Source organism: Strongylocentrotus purpuratus, unplaced genomic scaffold, assembly GCF_000002235.5.
Source record: "Strongylocentrotus purpuratus isolate Spur 01 unplaced genomic scaffold, Spur_5.0 spur5_scaffold_11, whole genome shotgun sequence".
Lineage (NCBI taxonomy): Eukaryota > Metazoa > Echinodermata > Echinoidea > Camarodonta > Strongylocentrotidae > Strongylocentrotus > Strongylocentrotus purpuratus.
In genome coordinates, this window is record NW_022145596.1 from 13487530 (window position 1) to 13515079 (window position 27550).

At 39.6% G+C, this 27550-nt stretch overlaps 1 protein-coding gene across 3 annotated transcripts; it reads left to right on the forward strand.

Annotated features, from left to right (window-relative positions):
• The first annotated feature begins 5341 nt into the window (after window positions 1–5341).
• Window positions 5342–26081, forward strand: LOC593921 (transcriptional regulator ATRX). 3 transcript variants are annotated; one of them, XM_030980693.1, is made up of 7 exons: window positions 5342–5577; window positions 6349–6671; window positions 9638–9878; window positions 12482–12630; window positions 14759–14869; window positions 15333–15445; window positions 23928–26081. In XM_030980693.1, exons 1-7 carry the CDS (start codon window positions 5357–5359, stop codon window positions 26073–26075), a joined length of 3306 nt encoding a protein of 1101 aa, XP_030836553.1. In that variant the 5' UTR covers window positions 5342–5356; the 3' UTR covers window positions 26076–26081. The 3 variants fall into 3 exon arrangements, with proteins under 3 accessions (XP_030836553.1, XP_030836554.1, XP_011678767.2); XM_011680465.2 differs by lacking the exon at window positions 6349–6671 and having other exon boundaries at window positions 5490–5577; XM_030980694.1 differs by lacking the exons at window positions 6349–6671; window positions 9638–9878.
• The last annotated feature ends 1469 nt before the right edge of the window (window positions 26082–27550 follow it).

Below are 27550 nucleotides of genomic sequence, written 5' to 3' on the forward strand. Positions count from 1 at the left end.
TGAGCAGCGAATTTGTATTCGCTTTTTTGCACAGATTTACCGCGTATTTACCGCGTATTGCCAGTTACACTGCCGCTGCATGTGCGAACGCCGGTTAATGGTACAGATTTCTTATTTTCGAAGACATACCATGCTAAAAATTCTTAATTCTCATTTTCAAATGTTGGCAGGTATGCCTTTGGACTAATTAGATTTCATGCCTGATCTAGCACTACTTACTAAAGAGTACTGGGGTCATTCACTAAACCGACACCATGGCAATCATACTTTGAATTTGCCTAAGGTTGCTTAAAGCCCAAGTCCACTCTAATTTTCAAAAATGATAGCATATTGTATTGTAAATCAAAGGTTAAAATTGCCAAAAATCATGTGTGTACTTCAATCAGGCAATTTTTAAGAGCGATTTTTGTTTCGGTTATTTCAAGCAAAACATATTATTTAATTTGCCGCAAGGATGTGACGTATGCCTCTCACAACGAAAGTGCCAGCATTATACATTCTGACAATAGGCTATTTTTGTAATGTAACCAAATTTAATGCATATGTCTCTGTGAAGTGCCTCGATACACTATTTCATTCACCTTATGAGAATAATAGTATTTCAATAGACAATAGTATCCAAATTGCAATATTAGTCGTTGCCAGGTTGGACAAACATTATGACTTGCCCTACCTAGCAACACTTAATATATGCAGTTTGCATTCTGACTGTTGAAATAAAAGAGGTATACATTAAATTTGGTTACATTACGAATTTACGAAATAGCCTATTCAAGATGCCGATGTGTCAGGCTTACGGTTGTTCAAATCAGCCATGGGTGATAGTAAGACAGCTCTGTACGTCTGTGTTGTGAGGACTCTACATCACAAAAAATGCCACGCAATGCATTGTGGGGGAGATTTGGCTCGATAATTAACTTGTTTTTTGCTCATTAAAAAAAATTATTAAAAATAAATCTGAGCACAATTTTCCAAAACCAAATTATATTTGGGCTTTTTAGATTTGTGTCTTTCTAATCAGCTCAAATTTTCAGTGAAGTGGACTTGTACTTAAGGTTGACTTCTAGATGCAGGTTCAGATGCCTCAATGTCCAGATTCTGGTAATGTAAATGTAAATGTAGTTCTCCAGCGGTAACTTATAGGCGCGATCTGGGGAGCTGCCCTGTAATCGCATTTTGCCAAAGCCTATCCAGCTTGTTTTAGAGATTAGAATTAGTAACAGCCTCGTCAACTTGGTTTGGAAGGCTTTTTTCATGTACTAACTTTCAAAGTCTTTTGTCAGATTAAATCTGTTACGCATAGTGCTACTGGTACTCATGAGCTCAAAGAGAGGATTCATGCATGCTAGAATCATATATTTTGAGCACTTTGAAAGTCTCAGTCATATCACCACAAGCTCAAAGCCCATTTCACACTTTTCAAAGCCATGAAAAATCGACAACTTCTTGAAATCAACAATACTATCAACTAAGAAACATTGAGTAACAGCTTTGGTTCGCAAATACTTAAAATATACAATTTCGTTACTCTCATTTCAGAATAAGAATGAAATTTTCACTTTTTACTCAAATCGAGGAATTCCATATTGTTAATGAAAAAGATTACTTCACAGAGTTGCCAATTTGTGTTTGATTGATCGCACCTTAAAAAACTCGTAACTTTCTTATTATTTAATCGCTTTTTTGCTCAAACTTTCACTGATCTGTTTCTCTCATTTATCTGCTTCTATGAAAACCCAACTTAATATCAGGGTGTGATCTCTCTCTCTCTCCTCTCTCTCTCTCTCTCTCTCTCTCTCTCTCTCAATCAATCAATATACCCCCTCTCTCCCTCCCTCTCCCTATCCCTCTTTATTGATAAACAGGGATAACTGCTTGCTTTTGCTTCTTCTATCTTGTTATTGATTAGTCAACTTTCTTTCAATTCTCACATCTTCATCATTTTCTGTTCTGACATGACTGGAATGGAAAATGAAAACAAATACCAAGACACGAATACAGCACTAACAAAAAAAACAAAAAAACAAGCATAAACAAACACGTAATGTGAGAGAAAGAGAGAGAGAGAGAGAGAGCAATACAAAAAAAAACAATGGCAGAATTCATAAATCTTAATGGGTTAGTTCAATAAAATAAATATTCTTTTATGTTCACACCTGTTTCACATCTCACTTTCTCTTTCATCTCTCATTCGTCTCTCCATATTTTGCTGCTCCTAGGTCCTAAATAATCACAAGGAAGATAAATATATTTCATTTGATTTTCAGATTTATTCATACTTCACACATGTATAACTCTGAGTCTGATCAAGCTTTAATTAACCAATATAGTGTATACTATAATAGGGGGAACTTTTGCTTTAGCTTATGACTAGGTCACATTTGCCAATAGCAATTATAGGGTCGTCGCAGCATTCCCATGGTCACATATGGTAGGGTAGCTGCACAGCTTTTTTTGAATTTGTGGAGAGAGAAAACCTGCGGCTGCCATACGGCCTTTGAAGAGATGACACACGGCTGCCTTAGGGGGTCCCTGCGGCGGCCGTAGGTTTTTGACAAATACCAAGGCACCCGCAATGCCACCGTATGGGCTCCGTAGGGTCGCCTTAAGGCTGACCTAGGACGCCAGTGGAATTCCTGCGGTCACTGTAATTTGTTTGAGGGTCCGCAAAAGTCAATTGTAATTCATTAGGCCCTAGTGGAGCCTCATGACAAACGCAAGGCCACGGTACACCCAACCCATGGTTGCCGCTCTACGGCATGGCTACAACGTGTCTATTCGCTACAGCAAACTTTGAAATGAAAACAGTTATAACTACGCGTTATAATCCCACAGTGACCCGTACAGCCTGTAAAGATACGCCTAGGGTGACCCTGAGCCGCCGCAAGTATCTCTTGATTTCGGGGGCGTACGTCCGCCATATTCTAGCCGTAGAGCAAATGCGACATAGGCATCAAGGAACCTGCTCATAAAGACCACTTTACTTGCCTCCCTGTGGACTGGCATGCATATGATATGAAGATCATTGATGAAATTTTTACCTTCATGACTTAACAAATGACATCCTTAATACCCGATCACGCAAAGATGCGCTTCTACTACGATGGAATGAGCGTGATTTGGTCGGGGTCGGATCACCTAGGTAGGGAAGCTGCCTGGTCTCCCCATGCTTATTTCTAACGTGCACAAAATAAGCATAGCAGATTTGTGGCCAATAATAAGCGGGGCAAAGTCTTATTAAGCACATAGTGGGAACGCCATTATCGTACAAGCAGCATCCTGGTGAGACCTCTGTGTAAAAGACTTGTAATAAAAACGCAGCACCGACTGCAACTATTTTGAGCTGCTTTAGGCCGTTCATCTCCGAAGTTGGGAAAGAACTGAAGAAATGCTTGAACATCCCAGATTTATATAGACATCGTCACAAATCGTAGTAGAAGCGTACTAGAAGCGTAATGTGGTCAGCACCAGCGCAGTGACATCGTCCTACAGTCTTCTTGGTCTGTATAACAACGTAGTATGGTCCTGTACATCGTAGCGACAACGTAGTAGAAACGACCGCTTGGTTTAGGTGTAATCGTTCAACTTCTAGGCATCTTAGCTGTTCCTAATTAGATCTACACCATAACATTTGATGATCAGGTCCATATGATAGGCATATGATAAAGTCGTAGGTATAGAGCCGACCCTGCCTAAATAAGAGGCTAACGAACGAAAGAGACAGAATTTTCGGTCTAGCATAACACAAGCTATAATTGCCCATTGGTAGGTGACTACGTCTATGCCACTGGCAATGCCACATCTGAAGAAAAAAAAGGGGCACATAAGGGTTGTGCCCCCTGCCTCCTCTTTAAAAATCAACATTGCCATTGGTTAACTTCCACATAGATCTTCCTAAACCAGACATTTATTCAGTCATTTTGTAATTAGAATGTACATGTACATAGCACGATTCAAGTTACAGGATTCCATTATTGATGTGCGGATAAATGCTGTTTAGACTTCAGTGTTAGATCTAGATTATACTAGTCTATAGTCTAGATCATAGATGGCCAACCTGCGGCCCGCGGAGCATTGGAAAAATAATTATAAAAAAAGATGATAAATGAAATGCGGTCCGCATAGCAGCGATGAAATGGGGTAAAACATTTACACACAGCAATATCTATTTCCATAATTTGTTTTCATCATTCACAATATATTCGTTACATGGTTGATACAAAACTCCTCCAATTTCCTCTCATTACATTAAAGGTAATACATTAAGATCACTTGCCGTGTTCATTTCAGTTTGTAATTTCTGCACGCAGTACGATTATAAATATAAAAATGTTATGAATCGATCAAGAAATATGTTTGCAAATTGCAGGTGTGTACACGTATTGCATGAGTATGTGTGTATGGGGGGGGGGGGGGGAGAGAAGACTACCTACATCCCACCAAGTTATGCCAATCGTTAGCTGTGGCCTGCGAGCTTTAAAAGGTTGGCCACTCATGGTCTAGATTTAGCACTGTATGCAAAGTTATAGCCACGCCAGCTCAGAAAACGCAGTCACTTCTTGGTGGTTGTTACCGCCTGCTAGCATTGGCAACATAAAAATCGTAATCCGCTCGACGAGATCTCATCGGCTTGAACTAGCAATGAGCCATTTGCGCAGTCTCTGTAACAAGTCCACATCTACCACTGATTATCATCGATAATCAAGCGAGATGTGCTCAAATGATATAATCTACGGTAAACTTCTGATTGTTTCTAAAAATATTACCATCGACGACTTAAATTAGAGTTCATTCAATCAGCTAATATTCTTTGGTCAGACAAAAGAAAAGGGGATATGGGATAGGGGGTAATAATACGTTGTGAGAATGCAAAGAGTCTGTGACTGCCATGACGAACACATCACAATCATTTCTGAGATTAAATTCACACAAAATGGATCTTTATATACTTACTTTTCTTGGTATCATATGGTATCAATTCGATGTCAATGTTCGCCTGAAGATTTTCAGGTTAACTGAGATATACTTGAAAAACTTCTATTATATAAGAGAAATTCACTTAAAACAAGAAAGTTTCATATTGAATAAGTTAAAAGTTGCAGTTCGTACAACCGCCATTTGTTCTCATTTTCATGCTCAAATCGTAGGGAATTCTGGGAATTTAAGCATTAATAATAAATACATAAAAAATTTTGTTGATGGCCAATCGACAAACAGTAATAGGCATATACTACATCACATGAATGAACTGAGATGATTTATTGCTGACTCTGCATACCTCATTTCCATATAAGGATTATGTTTTCCATTGTTTCTTCTTTTTCTCCCTTATGTAGGAATATCCGACTGGTACATCATGCCCAAAGCACGTAGAGCATACAGTTGCACCCAGTGCTTCTACATAAGCGAGCGCAGCCATGACCTCAAAAGACATTTTTCTACATGTCATGGAGAGGGACAGAGTCATGATCGTGAATCGTTGCCAGAGAGGACAGCACCCATTCGTCCAGCACTACAAAGCATTATTACTCCAGTGCCTGGAAGTGCAGAAAAGGAGAAAGGACAACAGAAAGCTATGTAAGTATAAAGAAAGGGAAGGATGAACATTTTATTATTAGCCTTTTGAGCGCGTTATCAACCTTTTCGTCCCATTTTAAGATAGATTGGATGTGGATGCCCAAAATCTTCATCCCCTCAACCATTTCCTGCATGTATTGTTTATTACTATAATTGCTTTTAAAGATAAGCTGAGTCTGATAATGCAAATGCATTGTGAAAGAAACTGTGTGGAAGCGACTGGAAATAATTCTTGGTATATAGCCTACTGTTTTTGGAATCATTGTGAATTTTGCTCACGCTTGCTAAAAGGCACATGCACTGCGCACAGAAATGTCTATATGGGACTACACAAACATGTTGCATACGGTACTTATTTAAGTGTGGTCCACAACCTTTAGCTGTTTCTTGTCATATTTTGAATGTGAGGGCCTTTTAAGAGCCATCCTTTTTCAGGGACACATTTTCTATAATAAACTTCCACACTCGCATAAAAAGAATGAAAAAGCTTACAAATTATTTTCCACCTTTCCCAGAACTTAACCTTCTCTTTAAAGCATTCTAGTTTTCATTAATGAAACTCACCCATGCATTTTCAAGCAATGCTTAACTTGCTTCTAAAGATTGAACTTTGAAAACTGAAGAAAAAGAAAGAAAGAAATGCCTGGGTTTACTTTCATGACATTGTATGAAAAGTAAGGAGGTTTGGCCACTTCAGATCTGTTCCAGTTCAGGAGTAAGTTCTACAGATAAAACTGATCATTTTGAATTTAAACAAATTAATTTCTGCAGGAGGAAGCCAATGTCTTCTGACAGCAACTCATCAGAGTCCTTACCAAACACCTTCATCAACCAACCCTCCCATTCCTGTACTACCTTTGACAAACCTAAGAAAGAGAAGACCAGGATAGGCCCCACCCCAAAAGGTGACTCCAAAAAGAAGAAGTTTGTGCGCTTCAACGTTAACAGCAACGGGTTGTCAGAATCTGCTGGTATAGGTAGCAAGACGGCAATGTGTGCTCTGACGGGGGTCAATATCACCTCTGTTTATCAGCTGAAGAAGAAGAAGGAACCAAATGCGGTTGACAGTTCACTCAATGTAGAAATACCAGAAGGTATAAACATGTTTGTTTGAATTAATTCACTGGCATTGGAAATGGGGGAGGGGGAGGGGGGGGGGGAGGGGATGGCCTTTAGCGCAGCCTGGTTAAGGGCTGGAATGGCCTTCCGCCCCCCCTTCCACTTTTTATGGCTGAAAACCCCTTATTTAGTGTGTTTCAAATATTCTAGATATCAGATCAATTTATAGCATTATGCCTGACATAATTTGACACTGCCATAGTTTTAGAATAATGCTAGATATAATAATATCTCTGTCTCGCTCTACCTTTTTTTCTCTTCTTGTCTCTGTGTTGTGACTTCCATCCAATCAGCGTAAGCCTTTCCTCCAGTGCATACCAAGTCCAGACAGTGCAATGCAGCTCCTATGGGCGCGGCCGGCCAGCTGGCCAGCGCGACGCAATGCGCTACTGTCGTTGGTATATGGTGTACACACTATACAACAATTAATCTACGCTAGATCTGAACTTGCCGTATCTTGATGATACACATTGCACAATATCCCCCCCACACTTTTTCAGTTACCCCCAAAGTGCCCCATTTACATAGGACAAGTGCCTCTTTTACTTTGTAAGAACTACCCCTTCCACTTGTAATAAATGCCCCTTTTCCTTGTGATGATGTACCCCGCCCCTAACTGCCAATGTCCACATTTCCTGAAACATCCCAGAGTACAGAGAGGAACTTATCAATTGCACTCAGCGCTCCAAATCCTTTGACCTTTCTGCACTACTAAATGTCTAATCACTTTTGTCCAGTTAATATACCGAGATACTGGCCAAAATCAGAGGAATACCGTATATACGATACAGCACATTTTTGGCTCAAAATTTATATTTTACACACTACTTTACTCATTGAAACTGATATCAGGATGAAGGTATTTTAATTATCCATCTTTTGACACCAAATACATGGTGATTAGAGGTTTTAGTTAAAAGTTATCTTTAAAACTTGATGTAAACACACCAAACAGGTCCTTAATACACTAATGCACGTATTATGCATACAGTTAATACGCATGTGGGCAAAAATGCTGTTTTTGTGGAAATCAAATCAATAATTTTGGATTGCTATAACTTTTTACTGAAAAGATATATAAACCTATCCCTCACACAGGATATTGTCTTTGTACATAAGCAAATTTCTGGAAAGTTATGAAACAATCCACTTCTCCAATTTTGATGTATTGAAAATAATGTTTTTTGATAAAAATTCAATATTTCCAAAAAATCACCATAAATCATGTTTTTTACTTAAATTTGCGATGTTAATTAACCCTAATCTCATTGAAATAGGTATCAACAAGTAGATAACTTAATTTTCTTTCATATGACACCAAACTCATGGTGGTTCAAGGTTTCTTTAAAATATTATTCACAAAATACTTGGTGTCCTTTCCAGCTTGGTTGATCCCCCCCCCCCCCCCCCCCTGAGTGAGTCAGATAAAATGTCCCACTTTTTAAAAGTTGTATTGTTTGAATATTTAATCATGGGTTTCATGATATGTCTTGATAGAGTTATCCTCCTGGTACATTTAGGTACCATTTTCATTTGAATCTCTGCATTCATGACTGAACGTCAGACAATCTTTACAAGACTGCCAGATCTCACTTGCGCCAAGTTGCTGGGTGAGGAATTTAATAGTGTTTTGAACAAAGACAGCCATGCAGACAGACAAAAACACACGCACAAACTTTTCTACAGAGATGCATTATTAATCAACTAATCTACACACAAATGTTATGATGATGCTGCTCCTAGTCTTGACAGTCGTCTGAGTCACTATATAGTTGCGATCTCTACGCATACCTGCCAACCCTTACGAATAGTCCGGAATATTCTGTTTTTCTGGATTTTTAGGACCCCAAAATCCGGAATATTCTTTTTTTCTTCAAAATTTTGTTGTTGTTGTTGTTGTTGTTTTTTGTTGTTGCCTACTGGTAAGCCAAATTAAACTTGTTTTATCATGTGCCGCAATGTGAGAGTTCACATATTGCGTGCGTTGAAGGGTTGCGTGATTGAGCAGCGAATTTTTATTCGCTTTTTTGTACAGATTTATACCGCGTACTGCCAGTTACACTGCCGCTGCATGTGCGAACGCCTGTTAAGAGTACAGATTTTTTATTTTCGAAGGCGTATACCGTGCTAAAACTTCTATATGTCTACGTTATCCTTTTGTTTCAGGGAGGGGAGAGGGGATCTTTGTCCGCCTCCTTCGAACATGAGGATGACGCAAAATCGCTGCCACTGCCGGGGGATACATTCGCATTGCGTGGCAATACAGAGTGCGATATTTCTAGTTTTAATGAGATTAATAATTGTCTTGATATCAGCGCACATTTTTATATTGCGGAATTGGGATTGATTGATTCTGATTGAAGATATTACCTGATTTTTGACAAACATCAATACAAATGTTGAATTTTTTGCCAAAAACTGACCGAAATTACCTTAAGATTGTTGTTGTTGGGGGTCAATTTAACCACATTTCATGGCATCAGAGCACATTTTTATATAGAATAGGCCCATCAAATCTCCTTTGCTGATAATAATGATTGGAAAAATTACCCCTGACTAAATTAAAGTGACTATGATAATAATTGTCAATTTTTGCCAAAAAGCGGACAAAATGACCAAAATGCAGTAGGGTCGATATATTTTTTATGAATTATTACAAAATTTCTCCCCAAATATATAAGCTATTCAAACCTTCCACAACAAAAAATGATTAGATCCCCTTATCTCCTATAGGGTATAAAACAGTCCCCTAGCGAATATTTTTGTTGACTTTTTCCCATAACGCATCACATGAAAATCGACTAAGCACTGGTGTCACTAGATGGCGCTGTGGATTGTGAATCATCCGTATTGAACTGAGATGATTTTTTGCTGACTCTGCATACCTCATTTCCACAAGGATTATTTTTTCCATTGTTTCTTCTTTTTCTCCCTTATGTAGGAATATCTGACTCGTACATCATGCCCAAAGCACGTAAAAGACACAGCTGCACCCATTGCTTCTACACAACCAAGTGCAGCCATGACCTCAAAAGACATTTATTTAGACGTCATGGCGAGGGACAGAGTCATGGTCGTGAATCGTCGCCAGAGAGGACAGCACCCATTCGTACTGCAATACGAAGCAATGTTACTCCAGTACCTGGAAGTGCAGAAAAGGAGAAAGGACAACAGAAAGCTATGTAAGTATAAAGAGAAGGAAGGATGAACATTTTTTTTATTAGCCCTTTTAACTCTTATCGTGCCAAGAACACTGTTCTGTGCATGCGCTGGCGTGCCACGCTCACATAATCGGGTTTCTGTTGACTTGCCATGCACACATAAACTCTCATTCGCTCGCGTGCCCCGGACACATTTTCGTGCATAAGTACACACGCTAATTGTTTATGCCTATTGTGCGATGCGCATTGCGCACACGCATGAATGCTTACATGTATTTGTGGAGGGGGTTTATTGTTGTTTTGATTTTGCGTGCTTCACATATACCGTTACATTGGATTTTCCTGAGAAAATTGCGATATTTTATCATCAAATTTATCAGTTTTGATCATGGCCCCTCAGATTGTGTTCGGGAAATGAGACAACGGATTGGTTTGACAACTCACTGATTGTGCTTATTTACTTTACCAAAATTACAGATTCATGAAATGATATTGGTATCAACAGAAAGAGGGTTAAATTTCCTACAACTTTAACGTACAATTTTTTAAAATACAATATACAGATGAGATGTTATAGTGGATCAAACATAGTAACAATTTTAAACTACACGCATTTGAACCAACCCTAAATTAACTTGGCACACAGGAGATTAGTGGCTGGCACAATAGGGATTAGCACTGGGTGAATTGCATGGGGGCAGCTTAAGAGTTAAACATACTAGCAGAATTACGCGTCGGTGTAGGCCTATGATGATGATGAGGTATGCCGGGTGGGGGTTGGATGAAACAAAATCACAATCCTAATGTCTTCGAATTTTACCTGTACTGACTGACCTTTCATCAAATAAATGATCAAAGGGATAAATGAGTAATTATAATTAAGCTTTTACCAATTGCTGAGGGGGGGGGGCACTTGGCAGATTTGGTTCAGACGGAGCTGTGGCGTTGAAGCCACCAAACCTGTACCTGATTTTAAGGGTCATTTTGGTAGAAAAGGGTACCTATTATCAGGGGGGGGGGGGAGGGTTTCATCCACACAAAAATTGTGTATCTTACCGACAAAATTGGCATCCAGTCTAAAGAGTGAAATTACAACATCATATCCCATGGAAAGGGATTTTTCGGCCCTTGAACCATACCCCATGTTTAGGGATTTTTGGCAAAAAAGTCACCCATTACTTAGAGCGGCACATCCCGTTTACCTATAGGCTCAAAAGAAAATTGTTCAAAAATCGCTCCTTATGATCGACATTATTATTTGTAGCCTACCTAAAGCTGGTTAAAATCAAGTGTCCAGACAACCTGTAGGCCTATAGGTATAAGCAGGCAAATAATCTATTTCGATTAAGTGAGATTTTAAAACCATTTTGAACCATGTCAGTCAAAATTTGTCAAAATTTCAGTTTTCAAATCGATTTAGATTCATATCTAAAGTTCATAAATTTTCCCATTTTTATCCAAATAATCTGGCAGAACAACGTATGTCGACTTACGTTGTTTTGCCAAAATATTTACGTCCCGGTTAAACTATGGTCACAGCACCTAAAAGTAGCCTGGTCGGCGGTCTGGCGGCGAGTTTTGAGCAAATTTCACCCGGGCACCGAGCGACGGCCGCCCGGGCACTGCTTGTTTTTATATAGGGCATCACTCGGTCGCTGCTGAGGTTTTTAGCGTGGGGTGATAAGTCGGTCACTGGGCGGTGAGTCCAAAATCGGCCGACAGCCTGACCTAGCAGCTTTGATTTTTGACCTAAATCACTCAACTACGAACGCTCAATTAGGTCGGTGCCCGGGCGACGAACACCCGGGCACAGAGCATATTTTGGAGCCCCGCCGATCACCGGCTGGTTGCCAGGCACTTATTTTAAAATCAGCTGGTGGCCGGTGGGTCATCAGTTGGTCACTGCCGGGACGCCGCTCGGAGAAGCTCCCCGGTTTCGCCCAGTTTTGACCTAAAATCGACCGGCAACCAACGGGAAATCGACAGGGCATCGCCCAGGCATCGCTGGGGCTCTACAGCCTGCTTGACTTCTCCAAAAATCGTTGGGCAATGCCTAAATTCCAGCAGCGACCGAGCAGGCTACTAATCGGTCGGTCGCCGCTCTGAATTGTGATCATAGCTTAAGAGCTTAAGAGTCGTTTTGACAGCGCAGTGCGCATAACGACATACGTTGTTTTGCCAGATCACAGCGTAGCGGCATGGAGCTTGCATAACGACATACATTGTTTTGCCAAATTACGTCAAAGATGCAGGGTAAGTCTGGCAAAACAAGGTATCTCTACAAAATCATTGATAGATTGAGAAAAAAAGTGTTTTATTGAATAATTCTACCCTGCATGGTAAAAGAATATTATCCGCTACATGTAGACAATATATCTTGGAAAATGATTCAACTTTAGAAAAATAAGAACACTTTTAACTGGAAAGTTGAAAGTCTCTGATATCTTGGAAGTACCAAAACAGACATACATTGTTTTGCCAGATCACGGCCGCGCTGTTGAAAATATATTATAATTTCAAATTGTGATGTTAGTGTGTTTCATGACATTGTATAAAAAGGTCAGAGGTTCTGATCTGTTCTATTTCAGTAGTAAGTTCTAAACCGATAAAACTGATCTCTGCAGGAGGAAACCAGGCGTCGCCAGCCATAGTGTGTCTTCTGACAGCGGCTTATCAGAGTCTGTACAAGACATCTTCATCAACCAACCGTCCCATTCCCGTACTCCCATCGACAAACCTAAGAAAGAGAAGACTGGGACAGGCCCCATTTCAGGTATGAACTTCAAACACGGTGATAGGACTTATCACCATAAAACACCATTTGATTACGGTAGATTTTAGAGTTATTAAGTACGTCATAGAGGTTAATTTATGAAATTACAGATATAAGCCTCATTATCATGATATCTCAAGCAACAGAGGTATATGAGCTTCAAACATTATGTATCATAATTATGTCATAAGCAGGTCAAATGTCAAAGATGTCAATTTACATGAAATTTCAGCCACATTATCACATTGTCTCAAGAATGATTTGAGCCATGAATTTCAAACATGGTATTAGTATGTATCACATAATTCGACAAATTGTTTGAGATTTGGGGTTAAGAGAGTCAAAAGTCAGCAATTCAATGTACATGAAATTAGATATGTTTTCTTCTTCAAACCTTAATTATCACCATATCAATAACTATTTCAAGCTGTTGACCTGTGAACTCAATAGAACTTATGCATCACCATATAGGGAGAAATATGATCAGATTTTGGGATTGCCAGGTAGCTGCGCTATATAATTGAGCTAATTTTTCCTCTTATTATTATTATCATTCCTTGAAAATGTTATGCCTCCGCAACGAAGTAGCCAGAGGCATTATGTTTTCAGGTTGTCCTTCCGTTCATACGTATGTCCCGTTCTCGTGATCGCGTTATCTCAAGAACCGATTGATGGATTCCTGTCAAACTTTGGTCATAATGCATCTTGCAGAGCTAATGAACTGATTAGATTTGGGGTCACGAGGTCAAAGGTCACAGGGCTCATTATGTATGCAAATATAGCTTGTGATCACATTATCATTATAACCGATGGACAGATTACCATCAAACTCAGGACATGTTTATATCTTGCAGAGCCAATGAACTGATTAGATTTTGGGGTCATGAGGTCAAAGGTCAAAGGACATGGGGCTTATTGTGTATGCAAAATAGCTTGTGATCGAACGCATTATCATTAGAACCGATGGACGCATTACCATCAAACTCAAGACATGTATATATCTTGCAGAGCCAATGAACTGATTAGATTTTATAGGGTCATGAGGTCAATGGTCAAAGGTCATGGGGCTCATTATGTATAAAAAAATAGCTTGTGATCGAACGCATCATTAGAACCGACAGATGGATACTATCAACCTCAGGACATGTATGTATCTTGCAGAGCCAATTCATGAACTGATTAGATTTTAGGGTCATGAGGTCAAAGATCAAAGGGTCATACATATACCGGTATATGAAAAATAGCTTGTCATCATGATATTCTGAGAAACTGTTAATGGATCACAACTTGAACTTGAATTTTAAAAATTGCTTCTGTTTTTGTTTGTAAAATCGCTCAATGGCGGAGGCATCATTTTCGACTGCGTGCAGTCGAGCAGTCAAAGATCTATCTAGTTTTAATTTTTTTTTTTCTCCATTAAATTATATAGCATTAATTATGGCAGTTATATTTCACATATGGTATTGTTACAATGTATGAATTGACCAGTTTCATTACGTTAGTGATTTTTCGCAAAAGGTGATGGAGAATGTGTACTGAGAATATGACTTTACCGTCAAGTTTACATGGTAGCAATTTCCTAGGCAATGTATTTATAGTCGTCCTCTTCAAATGCACATCCCTGTACCGGTATACATCTTTGTGCCTGCATGTTGCCATTACGGTTTACTACTATTTTCATTTTCTGTGCTGTAGGCATGTTCTGAAATACCCTCCATACCCATTCACCCCTCCTTTGTACATCAAACAGTCGGCCAGATACATCTTACGGCAGTACCAATATCCAGAATTCAGAACTAACAAAACAACTTTAGGTTTGTAATCTGCCACTGCACTTTCAAGTGTCGTTTGTTTTCAACTGTTTCAGACAACATTATACTGTATTATATATGAAAGTTTTGTTACATAGGTTCCTTCAAAATGAAAAAGTTCTCTTTACAGCCTTGGTGTGTATTCTGGGAGATAAGACCTAAACATTATTAGGTTAACATTGAAATCATTGCAATTTCTTTATCTGCATGAATTCCTTGTTTTTATGAGTGTATGATTGATATCACCAAGCAAAACTTATATCATAAGAAAGAAAAAGTCTGTTCTAGTTTAAAAATATATTTTCCTCTAACCTCAGGTACAGTCATCGTCCCGCCAGAGGCAGCACCGGATGGAGAGCAAGATGGGTACAAGAGCAAGGAATTAAGAAAACAGAGTCCACGCAAAAGAAAAGATTCTAACAATAAGAGTAAGAAACCGCTCCTTTCCCTCGTATTCAAATAGGTAGTCAAGGCCAAGGACTATATTTTGTTTGGTGTTCCATACATGACCAAGGATTGTGGTACAGAGAACTTAATTAATTGATTTTGAATTTGAAAGTATCATTTGTTTGATGTTTAGTCTGATCCAAGCTTTTGGTAGGCTTATCAACAACCATCAAGTACTGAAATCTGTAACGTGGTCAGTATCATGTGAGAAAAAAACAACTTGGACTTGCCCACTTACTGATTTTTTCCCCCCCTCTTTGTAATTCATCTGTTATTTGAGAAGTTACGCCACTGATTACTAGAGAGAAAAATTATTAAACCATGAATTTTATGTCTTCAAATATTGATTATAGCCTCATGAATATTTGCATACACAATAAATCCAGAATTGTCCCTTACTCTATAACTTACTCTTCAGTTATTAATGGATTCCGTCATTTGCAGATGCACCCCCAACTGTCAAATCTGTGTTGTGTACGGTATGCGGCATCATAGTCAACCTGTTTGACAGAAAATCCTTCTTCCGTCACCCAGTTCTGAGTGTGGTAATCTGTAAGGTATGATATCTAATTAATTTGTCATTTGATAAATCAAATTAAATTATCTACTTATTTGGGAAGCTTAAATGTGATTTGAGGGAGCCCAATAAACAAAACACTAAAAAGTAACCTCTTTTGGGAGTGTATTTTAAGTGATTTTAAAGTATGGTGCCTTTTGAACTAGATTTAAACGTTATTGACACCTTCATTTAAACAAGAAAGGTACTCCTGTTCACGTTTTCATCTAACCTAAAAACCACCAATTTATCACGCGACTGGAGTAACGTGATTCCACTTACCTCTGTAAATCAAGTGTTTATGACCAAATAACCACTTGACCAAGCAACAAGTTTTTTGTCCGTTAACCGATGGTGGTAATAAATACGTAATTATTTGGTCTTGTAAGCACCTTTATCGATTGGTTTCACAGGTTATCCAAGGTTGATGGTAATAATCACGTTACTTACACCGGCTAATCGTCTTATTGTTCTGTCCGTGAATCTCTGGTTATATTAAATAAGTAATTCTGAGGTGTGTTACACACCTCTTTAAATGGTTTAAAAGTTACCATAACTTTCTTGGTTATGATCACGTGGCTCAAGCTGATTACTAATCTAAGCTGTGAATCCATGATATTAAGGTGTGAAAAATTAGTGTCTTAAAACACCTTTTTAAATGGTAGTCAAAGTTGCCATAAGTCGTGCGGTGATGATCTCGTGACTCAAACGGATTATTAATCTAAGCTGGGCATACGTGACTGTTAGGTGTGAAAAATTAGTAATTATTAGGTGTCTTAAAACACCTTTTTAAATGGTTTCAAAGTTACCATAACTTTCTTGGTGATGATCACGTAGCCAAAACTGATTACTAATCTAAGCTGTGAATCCGTGATATTTAGGTGTGAAAATTAGTAATTATTAGGTGTCTTAAAACACCTATTTAAATTAGTAATTATTAGGTGTCTTAAAACACCTATTTAAATGGTAGTCAAAGTTGCCAGCAGTTCCGCGGTGATGATCTCGTGACTCAAACGGATTATTAATCTAAGCTGGGCATACGTGACTTTTAGGTTTGAAAAATTAGTAATTATTAGGTGTCTTAAAACACCTTTTTAAATGGTTTCAAAGTTACCATAACTTTCTTGGTGATTTTCACGTAGCTAAAACTGATTACTAATCTAAGCTGTGAATCCGTGATATTTAGGTGTGAAAAATTAGTCATTATTAGGTGTCTTAAAACACCTATTTAAATGGTAGTCAAAGTTGCCAGCAGTTCCGCGGTGATGATCTCGTGACTCAAACGGATTATTATTATAAGCTGGGTATTCTGTGATTTCCAGGTGTGAAAAATGAGTTATTCTTGGGTGTCTTGATGGTTTCACAGTTACCATCTAAGTTCCATGGTGATAATCCTGTGACAGTTGGCATATTTCTATTTTCACCAGTTGATAACTGACTGTTGGCATCTTTTCATTGCACACGTTGATAACTGGTCTGTGTGCATATTTCCAGTTGCACCAGTTAATGACTGACTTTTGGCATTGTAAGATACTAATCTGTGTTTTGTAAGGACATTTTTTGTTTTGCCTGACGATCGAGTTATGACGTCAGTAGCGATGGTTTTTTGATTGAATTTTTAGTCTGCCGATTGGGGGCGTAGTAATTTAGCTGCAAATGATTCTCAATTTTGGGAAAAGTCATCTTTCTGATTGCGATCAATATTTAGTATTTCCAGACAAGCCCAATGTTGTTGAATCGCCTTTTGTGAACGGTATCGCATCATGCTTGAAATTGTCGCTATTTATTGAAGTGCAGTCAGTCCGATTGGCAAGTTATACGCTACATTAAGTTCAACAACAGTGCTTTAAGTCAACATGAGCGATATGTCCCATCAAGAGTCCGTCAAGCCCGGGGATTCAGCAAGCCAGACTGGCAAGAGCAGCACAAGCAGTACCTCCAGAGCTAGAGTCAAAGCAATGGTAAAGAGAGCGGCCTTGGCAGCCCAGGCAGCAGCTCTCAACGAACAACAAGCTCTTGAACTGGAGGAGTTCAAGCTGAAGCATAGAAGGTGTAAGCTTGAGCTACAGACAAGACTCAGCATGGCAAGAGCTGAGGAAGAGGTTTTCTCCCAGCATGGAGAGAGCATGACTGCTGCTGTAGATAAAGATGTCTCCCAACAAAGAGGGGCCTTGATGACGGAGCCCAGCATGGCTACAGATTTAGAGAAGGCTGTCTACCAGCAGAGACAACCCTCACAGGTGCAACCTAACAGGGTCAGCACTACAGACAAGGACTTCTCCCAGCATGGAGAGAGCATGACTGCTGCTGCAGATGAAGATGTCTCCCAACAAAGAGGGGCCTTGACGACGGAGCCCAGCATGGCTATAGATTTAGAGAAGGCTGTCTACCAGCAGAGACAACCCTCACAGGTGCAACCTAACAGGGTCAGCACTACAGACAAGGACTTCTCCCAGCACGGAGAGAGCATGACTGCTGCTGCAGATGAAGATGTCTCTCAACGAAGAGGGGCCTTGACGACGGAGCCCAGCATGGCTACAGATTTAGAGAAGGCAGTCTACCAGCAGAGACAGCCCTCACAGGTGCAACCTAACAGGGTCAGCACTACAGACAAGGACTTCTCCCAGCATGGAGAGAGCATGACTGCTTCTGCAGATGAAGATGTCTCTCAACGAAAAGGGGCCTTGACGACGGAGCCCAGCATGGCTACAGATTTAGAGAAGGCTGTCTACCAGCAGAGACAACCCTCACAGGTGCAACCTAACAGGATCAGCACTACAGACAAGGACTTCTCCCAGCATGGAGAGAGCATGACTGCTGCTGCAGATGAAGATGTCTCCCAACAAAGAGGGGCCTTGACGACGGAGCCCAGCATGGCTATAGATTTAGAGAAGGCTGTCTACCAGCAGAGACAACCCTCACAGGTGCAACCTAACAGGGTCAGCACTACAGACAAGGACTTCTCCCAGCACGGAGAGAGCATGACTGCTGCTGCAGATGAAGATGTCTCTCAACGAAGAGGGGCCTTGACGACGGAGCCCAGTATGGCTACAGATTTAGAGAAGGCAGTCTACCAGCAGAGACAGCCCTCACAGGTGCAACCTAACAGGGTCAGCACTACAGACAAGGACTTCTCCCAGCATGGAGAGAGCATGACTGCTTCTGCAGATGAAGATGTCTCTCAACGAAAAGGGGCCTTGACGACGGAGCCCAGCATGGCTACAGACTTAGAGAAGGCTGTCTACCAGCAGAGACAGCCCTCAGAGTTGCAACCCAACATGGTCAGCGCTACTGTAACAGACAAGGACTTCTCCCAGCATGGAGAGCCCTTGAAGTATGTAACCACCACGAACCAGAGTGAAACCACAGAACAGAATGGCTCCGTACTAACTGGGTCAGAAGCAAGTTATGGAATCGCCATAGGGGCCGGTATGCGATGTGTATTTCCCATTGGTCCAGTGCATGTTCAGGCAGCAGATGGAGATAGATGTGTTCGTACCTACGCTCTACTGGACTCTGGTTCAACCACTTCCTTCTGCACAGAGAGCCTAGCAAGGAAAGTGTCAGTACAGGAGGAAGAGCGCATACTTTCCATAACAACCTTGGACCATCCTGATGGAAGGATCCAGACTCTAGTTGTCAGTCTTATGGTCGACACAGTTATCATGACAGAAAGAGTGAAGCTTCAGAAGGTTTTCACCAACAGGAAGACAGACATACTGAGCGACCACATGGCCAGTATGCTAGACTTAGAAGGATGGCAGCACTTAAAGGGTCTGGATCTACCATTTGCCTGCAGACAAGAAGCGGGACTCCTGATATGGCAAGATGTGCCATTTGCTCTGATGCCCTTAGAGGTTCGTAGAGGAAAGGGAGAAGATGAACTGTTGTCCTTGCATGGCCCTGCTGCTGCTATTCCAGACAATAAAGGAATGTCGGTGAAGGACAGAAAGGCTCTTGACATACAGAATGAAGGGAAGTGCAAAGAGATGGAACAGTACCAGTTTCACATACCCTTCAAGGAGAAACGACCTAGCTTGACAGACAACCGATTGGTAGCACTAGCAGAACACAAGTTGTGGAGTCTTAGAAGGAAGCTAGGTAGAGATGACGCTCTGCACTACAAGTACACAGAAGGTTATGCAGAGGAGATGGAAGAGCAAGATTGTCAACCAGGTGATGTAACATGTCGATACCTCCCTCATCATCCAGGTTTACAATTTGGTACTGGTGGTCGACGAGCACTCACACCGCAATGTTTGGCCTTTGGGAAGAGTCCTTCAGACATGGCCAGAAGAGAAAGGCTTCGATCGACAGTGTGAAGTGAAGACCTGAACCAGCGTACTGAGGGGAGACCAGTTACAAAGCTCTATTTAATTTGGAGGCAGATTCTTGGAGACATTTCTGTGTTTCTAAGATGAGGGGTCAAGCCTAGCGCTGTCCCGTGCCAATTGTAGAGGTATTTGTGTTTTGTGTTCTTAAAACCAGAAAGTGGAACTGACATCGATCCTTTTTCGCGTATTAGAGTAACATTGATCAGTCGAGAAATTGAGGAATTTTTGTGCTTCAGCATCATGGACAAGAGTGTCAACATTTGAGCAACTTTCAGAGAATTTTTAGAGACTTTTACAAGAAATTTGAGGAAAGTTCAGCGTTTCAGAAGAAGTTCTAAGCAAGAAAATATGTTGCAAGACAAAGTTGATATTTAGTCATAAGAGGAAATACATATTATTCTGATCCTCTAATAACTCAGAGAATGTCAAAGAACAAGATTTTTGAAGAAAATGGATTATACCATAATGCAAGACTGACATGGTGTAATTTATGTTAGCATGATATTGGAAAGTAAATGTTTTTGTTTTTCAACCTTCTAAACAAACTCTATATTCATTAGAAATGGTAAATGTGATTTTCCTTTATATTCATATGATGAATGCATTTTGTATATATATGTATTCTATATTAGGTTCATTTCCAGAGGAGAAAGCTAAAAGTTGCAGAATACATTCAAATCAGTTATACGTGTTGATGATATGTCATTTATTACTGTTTCCATGACAACCAAATTACATGGCATTGGCTATTTGGTAGAATATGTAATACCAGGATCGATAATGTCATATATGCAGATTGTGGATAGAAAGATTGAAATGGTATATGCAGATTATGCATTTGTCTATGTAGGGACTTGGAAATGTTGACTAGGAAAGTTTATATTTTCTAGCAGATGATGTCTTGTGAAGATATAATTGGGTACAACAACATGACTATATGTGTACTGGAATTGGTATGTGAATTCAATTCAGTTTCAAACAGTATCTGTGAAATCGTACATAGTGTTGATTACAGAATCAATATTTCCTTTTATTGGGTGACACATAACAAGATTTCTCCTTTAGTTTGTATGGGATTGAAAGAAGTAGTTGTAGTGGTAACAGTTGCCAACAGAGATTTTTCAAAGTGAAATTTTGGTTTTTATATTTTAATGTGGGAATTTATAAAGTTAAGTTATTGAAGCATGTTATACATTGATACAGGGAGTATGGCAACCAACTTTGTTGTAAGTTTATTTGAAAAGGAAATTGTAGTCCTTTTTGGTGTTGTAACAAGGAAATCTAGACATGAACAACTTTTTTCTTTTTCGTTTGCAAAGAAAGCTGTTTGGTTGCTTAGGTGTTCATCAACATTAATGTAAATTAGATTATTTGTTAATTGGTGTATGAAGGCATTCAGTATAGATAGATAGCTATGTTTTAAATTTTGGGATTCCTTTGGAATTTTGGATAAAATATATACCTGTAAGTCCAGGTTGAGAATAAGAAGAGATTAGAGAAGTAAATGTTCAGTAATCTTCACATTTAGGGGCCGGAATGTAAGATACTAATCTGTGTTTTGTAAGGACATTTTTTGTTTTGCCTGACGATCGAGTTATGACGTCAGTAGCGATGGTTTTTTGATTGAATTTTTAGTCTGCCGATTGGGGGCGTAGTAATTTAGCTGCAAATGATTCTCAATTTTGGGAAAAGTCATCTTTCTGATTGCGATCAATATTTAGTATTTCCAGACAAGCCCAATGTTGTTGAATCGCCTTTTGTGAACGGTATCGCATCATGCTTGAAATTGTCGCTATTTATTGAAGTGCAGTCAGTCCGATTGGCAAGTTATACGCTACAGGCATATTTCCAGTTGAACCAGCTGACACCAATTAATTTGCATATTGAATATGGGGTGCGTGCAGATCTATTTTTTTTTAAACAATTTATCTGAATTTACAGCATATTTCTTAATTACTGATGATTTATTTATACGCAATTCATTTTGAAAATACTACAAATATAAATTACCAGTTATTAGGACATTTCGCTACTTCGTATAAATTACATTTAATTAAACATGAATAAGTGAAACATTAACTATGAACTAAAATAATTTCAATAAAATACAAGTATATGAAAAAAATTTGATTAATTAAATTATGTAAGTCTACTTATTACCAATGCCTTTACATTGGAAATACAGACGTACCAGTATTGAAGTGTTGTTGCCGCTCAACTGGTTGGAAGTTTTACCAAATGGTTCTAATTGCTCAGCTAGACCAGTTGAATTCTAACTGGCCTGGATCAAATGGATCATTTAGCCCATTTCAATTTCCAGGGTTACCAGTTGGCATTAACTGGTTCATGAACCGGACCAGTCTCAACTAGTCTCGCACCTACCCCCCCTCCCCCACCCCCTCTAATCCCAAACTGCTTCAAGCGCACCTGGACGTAAGATCCAAAACACGATGTTCAGAAAACGGGATGAAAACGTCATTATTTTGGTTCATTTATTGTGTAACATTTGCGTAATTATTGGGTTGAACGCGGGTTACAATAACATATTTCCTCTTCGACGTAAGCTTCACGTGAATGAAGAACATATGATTCATCTCAAGTCAGCCTCGTAATATTCACATGAATTTCACGCAGATATTTTGACTAAAACTATCACTAACGCTTCACGTGTTTCTGTGACGCGATAATTTCGTTTATGAAGATGTAATTTCATAACCAAACAAACACGGGAGTATTGGGTTTACAAACCATGGTCTCCAAGATAGGGATAATCACGTTATTATAACGGTGATATTGCAGTGACGATTGCGTGATTTAGTGTACGTGTGTTTTAAGTGACCTAGGTTGCGTTTATTGACACAAACGCAAAGCCTTTTTAAAAGGTCTTTAGATATGGGCATATCTAAAAACGCAAAAAGATGTGTTTTGTGTGTGACATACAGCCAGAATCACGTTTCTGAGAGATGATAAACGCAAAGCTGTTTTGAATCCCACATACAAATTGGACCACCCAGGTTAATTTCCAGTTCAGAGGCTTGCGCGCGCCATGTGTTGTGTACAAGCATGTGTGTGTAGTTGACCTCCGAGAAACTGTCTGCTTCCCGGGTCAAAACAGCTGCGCAGACACAAGGCCTTTATTTTGAATCGTGAAGAGAAGATAAACGCGACATCCCGCAAATCACTTTCGTATAGTGGGGTTCGATAGTGGGGTACGATATGTACATATCTAGTGGCAAGACCCAATAAACGCACCCCTAGTGCAATAAACGTATTAACACATTTACGTAAATGTCAGGTGTTTGAAGAACGTAACTCTCCTCAAGTCGATACCTTGATATTGACGTGATTTTCACATGATTTTGTTTATTGGGAGGGGTGAGGAGAGTGGGGTGATGTGATTTGGGCAAAGAAATGTTTTCTCCAACTTAGATCAGATATCGGATTTTACACAAATGTTCACATGTCATTTTTTTCTTGCCAGAAGCAAAGTTCATATTATCAGGACCAAAGTTTTTATGATGGTTAGGAGCGTTCGTGTATATTAGAGATCACCACAAGTGCCATTTTGGATATTCATGAGAATAACATTATGTATATTGGAATAATGGTTTGAAGCGTTGATTATATCAGTTTATATTTATTTATTTTTTTAATCATTTTCATACCTGAAGTATGAGCGTATTTCCTGGTTTAGGTCACAATGCAATTCTGATGTAAAGTAACTTTGTTATTTAATAAAATAAAGGAATTTAAATTACCCCATTACACTTGTGTGTAGTAGAGGACACCATAATGTGAATTTGTTTCTGTTCAATTCTGTATTTGGTGTGGTTTAAGATGTGGTAGGATATGTTTTTCTTCAACTTCTTTGTTGTAACTGGATTTCAAATTTGGGAAGATATATCTTGGGGGAAAACCAAGCCATGCATGTGATTGGAAATTCTCATGGGTGATGAGAAGGACGTAAAGGGAGACAAATAGAAATCTCAAATTGTCCTAAAGAATTTCTGATGTCAGTAGTATGATTATTGTGATGACGTTTAAATGTGAGTAAGTCTCTGTATATTGATTGTCAGCAATTATTATGGATTAATTCCTTTCAATCAGTAACAGTTGGAAATTTGTCTTTAAATGTTTGTGTCTTTTCAGGGATGTTTCGAATTCTACAACAAAAGTCTCTGGAAGACGGATGAAGACGGCATCGAGGAGGAGTGTGCTTGGTGTGGGCAAGGCGGTTCCCTATCCTGCTGTGACTTCTGCTGCAAGACATTCTGCAAGGATTGCATCGCTTTCAACTTGGGAACAGACGAATTGAAACGTATCTTAAAGAAGAAGTGGAGGTGCTACGTGTGTGATCCTCGCCCCCTTAAAGTATTTGTTGACGACTTCAGTGCTCTCCTTGCACAGTCTCTTGAAATAGAGCAGAAGGAGACAGAGAAGGCAAATGTTTCTGTACAGAAAAAGGGAGTGAAGGCACCTAATAAGAAGGAGAAGATGCAGGATGCAACCATAGCTGAGGAATTCCTTCAGTATCTCGTAGGGAATAACAGTAATAGGGCTCAGTTCATGAGGAGCTTGGTGCGACTCAAGAAAGAGGTGCCTGACATGCAGAACCTCCAGATGAACCTGTCCCTAAAGCACATCGGTGAGGTAAAGTCTGCCCTTGAAGAGTTTGAGGCATGTGTGAAGAGGCAGCTCCACGGCGATGCCCACAAGAGCGACTCTGCCCTTGATGGAATCAATCAAGTTGACTGTGAAAGGCCTGAGGAGAAGTCCAAGTCCCAGATGGAAGAGACACAGGTTAAAACTCAGGAGAAGGAGGAATTGGCAGGCATAGACGAGGCAAAGGAGGAGAGTGCAATGGAAACAGCAGAAGGTGATGGTGTTGATAATAATACCAAGCCCAGAAAAAAAAAGAAATGTGAACCAGAAAAGATGGAACTGAATGGAACGGCCAAATGGGGAGAAGGACCAGGAGAGGACTCAAGTAATCCTGAAGAAGAATCTGGTTTTGATGGCATTCCTGGAGAGTCTTCTTCAGGATCCTCTTGGGACGAAGGAGGAGAGAAGGAAGATAAAGTTGGGAAAGTGAAGGATTTGTCAGCAGTGACAGTCACAAGAAGCAGCAGGCATAGCTTTGCAGCAAGTGAAAGTGATTCTTCTGGGAGTAAATATGTGAACAGTGATGATAATTATACCAAGCCCCGAAGACGAAGATTAAGCAGGAAAAAGAAGAAATGTGAACCAGAACAGATGGACTCTGCCTCAGAAGAAGATATGAAACTGAAAAGGCACGAGGGCATTAGAGGCTTGAAAAGAAAATGTAACCGTGCAACTGATAGCGATGATGCTTCTGAGAATGTACCTGATGCCCAAGATAAACCTGAAGAAGGTGAAACAGAGAGTGTTGCGAAGAGAGGGGAGGAAAAGTCTGATGTTGAGAAGGAGTCTGAATCAGAAGGAAATCCATCTAAGAAAGCAAAGAAGGTCCGAAAATCTCCTGCAAAGATAGACCTCAAGAGCAGGGAGCTTCTCAGTTCCGACTCTTCTTCAGATGACGAGTCTAATGCTGAGAGTGACGGCTGTTATGGGGTGAGTTGGAAGAGTCTCAACGAGGAGTGGGATAGCCGGGAAGTGGCAGAAAACCTTCTGATGGATGAGCTAGATTGTAGTGATGAGGAGGATAATGACGATGATGATGATAAGGGTGATGAGGATGAAGAAGTGGGTGGTGCCAGATCCAAGCGGAGCAAGAAAAAGGCCGTAAAGAAGGCAGAAGAAGATGAAGAATGGAATGATGGTGAGAGACAGATTGGAACAGGAGGAGGTGGCGGAAGTAGGGATGGCAAGAATGGAGGAGATGATAAGAAGAAGAAGACGAAAAGAAAGGACCCAACTTGGGACCTATATAAGAAAAAATGGAAGGCTCAAAAGAAGGCAAAAGAAGATGAAGAATGGAATGATGGTGAGAGACAGATTGGAACAGGAGGCGGCGGAAGTAGGGATGGCAAGAATGGAGGAGATGATAAGAAGAAGAAGACGAAAAGAAAGGACCCAACTTGGGACCTATATAAGAAAAAATGGAAGGCTCAAAAGAAGGCAAAAGAAGATGTTGAATTTATTAAAAGTGAGAGACAGATTGGAACAGGAGGCGGCGGAAGTAGGGATGGCATGAATGGAGGAGATGATAAGAAGAAGAAAGGAAAGGGCCAAGATGAGAGCACCAAGAAATCACGTTCTTTGTTGGTTATCTCACCATTTAGCGAGGATGAGGAAGATGAGGAAACTTCAAAGTAAAAGAAAGGCAAGAAGGCCAAGGCAGCTCCAAAAAAAAAGGCAAAACCACAAAAAGAGGAGAAGGAGAAAGATTGAAACTGATGATTACTTTACATCATCGGAATCGGACGATGTCTCAGATGAGAAGCCAAAGCGAAAACGAGTGACGAGATCTGAGACTGTGTCCTCAAGTGAAGAATCGTCCGTGGAACTGAAGAAACCCAAGAAGAGGAGGGCGAGGAGGAAGGAACCTGGCACCAGCTCGGAGGCAGATTTGAGTCAAGAAACCAAGTCAAAAAAACGTTGGTGACGAGGCAAAGGAAAGAAGTGGAGGCGGACAAATGTAGCTTATGATTCAGACTCTGAAGAAGACTAGTATATATTAATATTTCATGTCTTCTTTTCTGAAGAAGCATTCTCTTTTTTAAGCTGTCTTAAAGACCTAATTTAAGTCTTCTTTATTTACACTTCTATTTTCATTCAGTGCTCTGAATTCTGGTTACTGATTATTCTGGTTACAAAATACTCTCTCTAGGGTATTGTTTCAGTGAAGAATTTGTGCATTTTCAATGTCTTTCTGAAGGATGCCTAAGAGATCACTATATCAAAATTTGTCAAAATTGTTAGCTATAGTATGGACTTATTTCCAAAGCAACTACTACCGGTAGGCATATTAACAAATAGGCCCTCATTTACGATGGGGAGGCTAACCAATTATTTAAAAAAAGCTGTGTTATAATTCATACGAAATGAAACCATTCCCATATGGCCTGGACAGGCACGGTTCAAGAAGAATCATTTTTTTATTTGGGGGGAGGGGCAGCTTTGGGGGCATGGAGGTTTCTTATTGCAATAATTGTTTTAAACGTACGTGACTCACTCAGATTAATTTATAATCAGGGTAAAATTGATGAGGGAGGGGGGGGGGGGGCGGCGAAGAACTTGACCCTTTAGGATAGCTCCTATTATAGCTGGGCCACCTTATAGGCGTTTCCGATGTAAAACAAGGACTCATATACACATCAGTAACTGTTATTACATTATTTACTGAATAACCAAGGACCTAGCTACTTTCCCGGTGCAAATAGGGCACTTAAATGCGCTCGCAACTATTTTTGATAAATCAACTCTAGGGCAATTTCAATACCACATTGTACATCCAATAGAAATCATGTTCGGATTACATTTTATTTGTTTTGATGTAAACATTTATTCATTTTTGCTAACAATATATATATATTTTTTTTTTTCTTGTTACTACTTTAATGTTTTGTTTTAAAAATGTATGCATTGTTATATATTTGTCCTCATTTGCTATGTTATCTTTATATATATATGTACATATGTTTTTGAATGCTTTTTATATTGATGTAAACTTGCATTTTTAGTCTTCGGACTTGTTGACAAGTAATGAATAAAACCTTATTTGAACTTGAACTTGAACTTGAATACGATGTACTTCATCGTCATGTTCGCACAAAATAGTGACACACAAG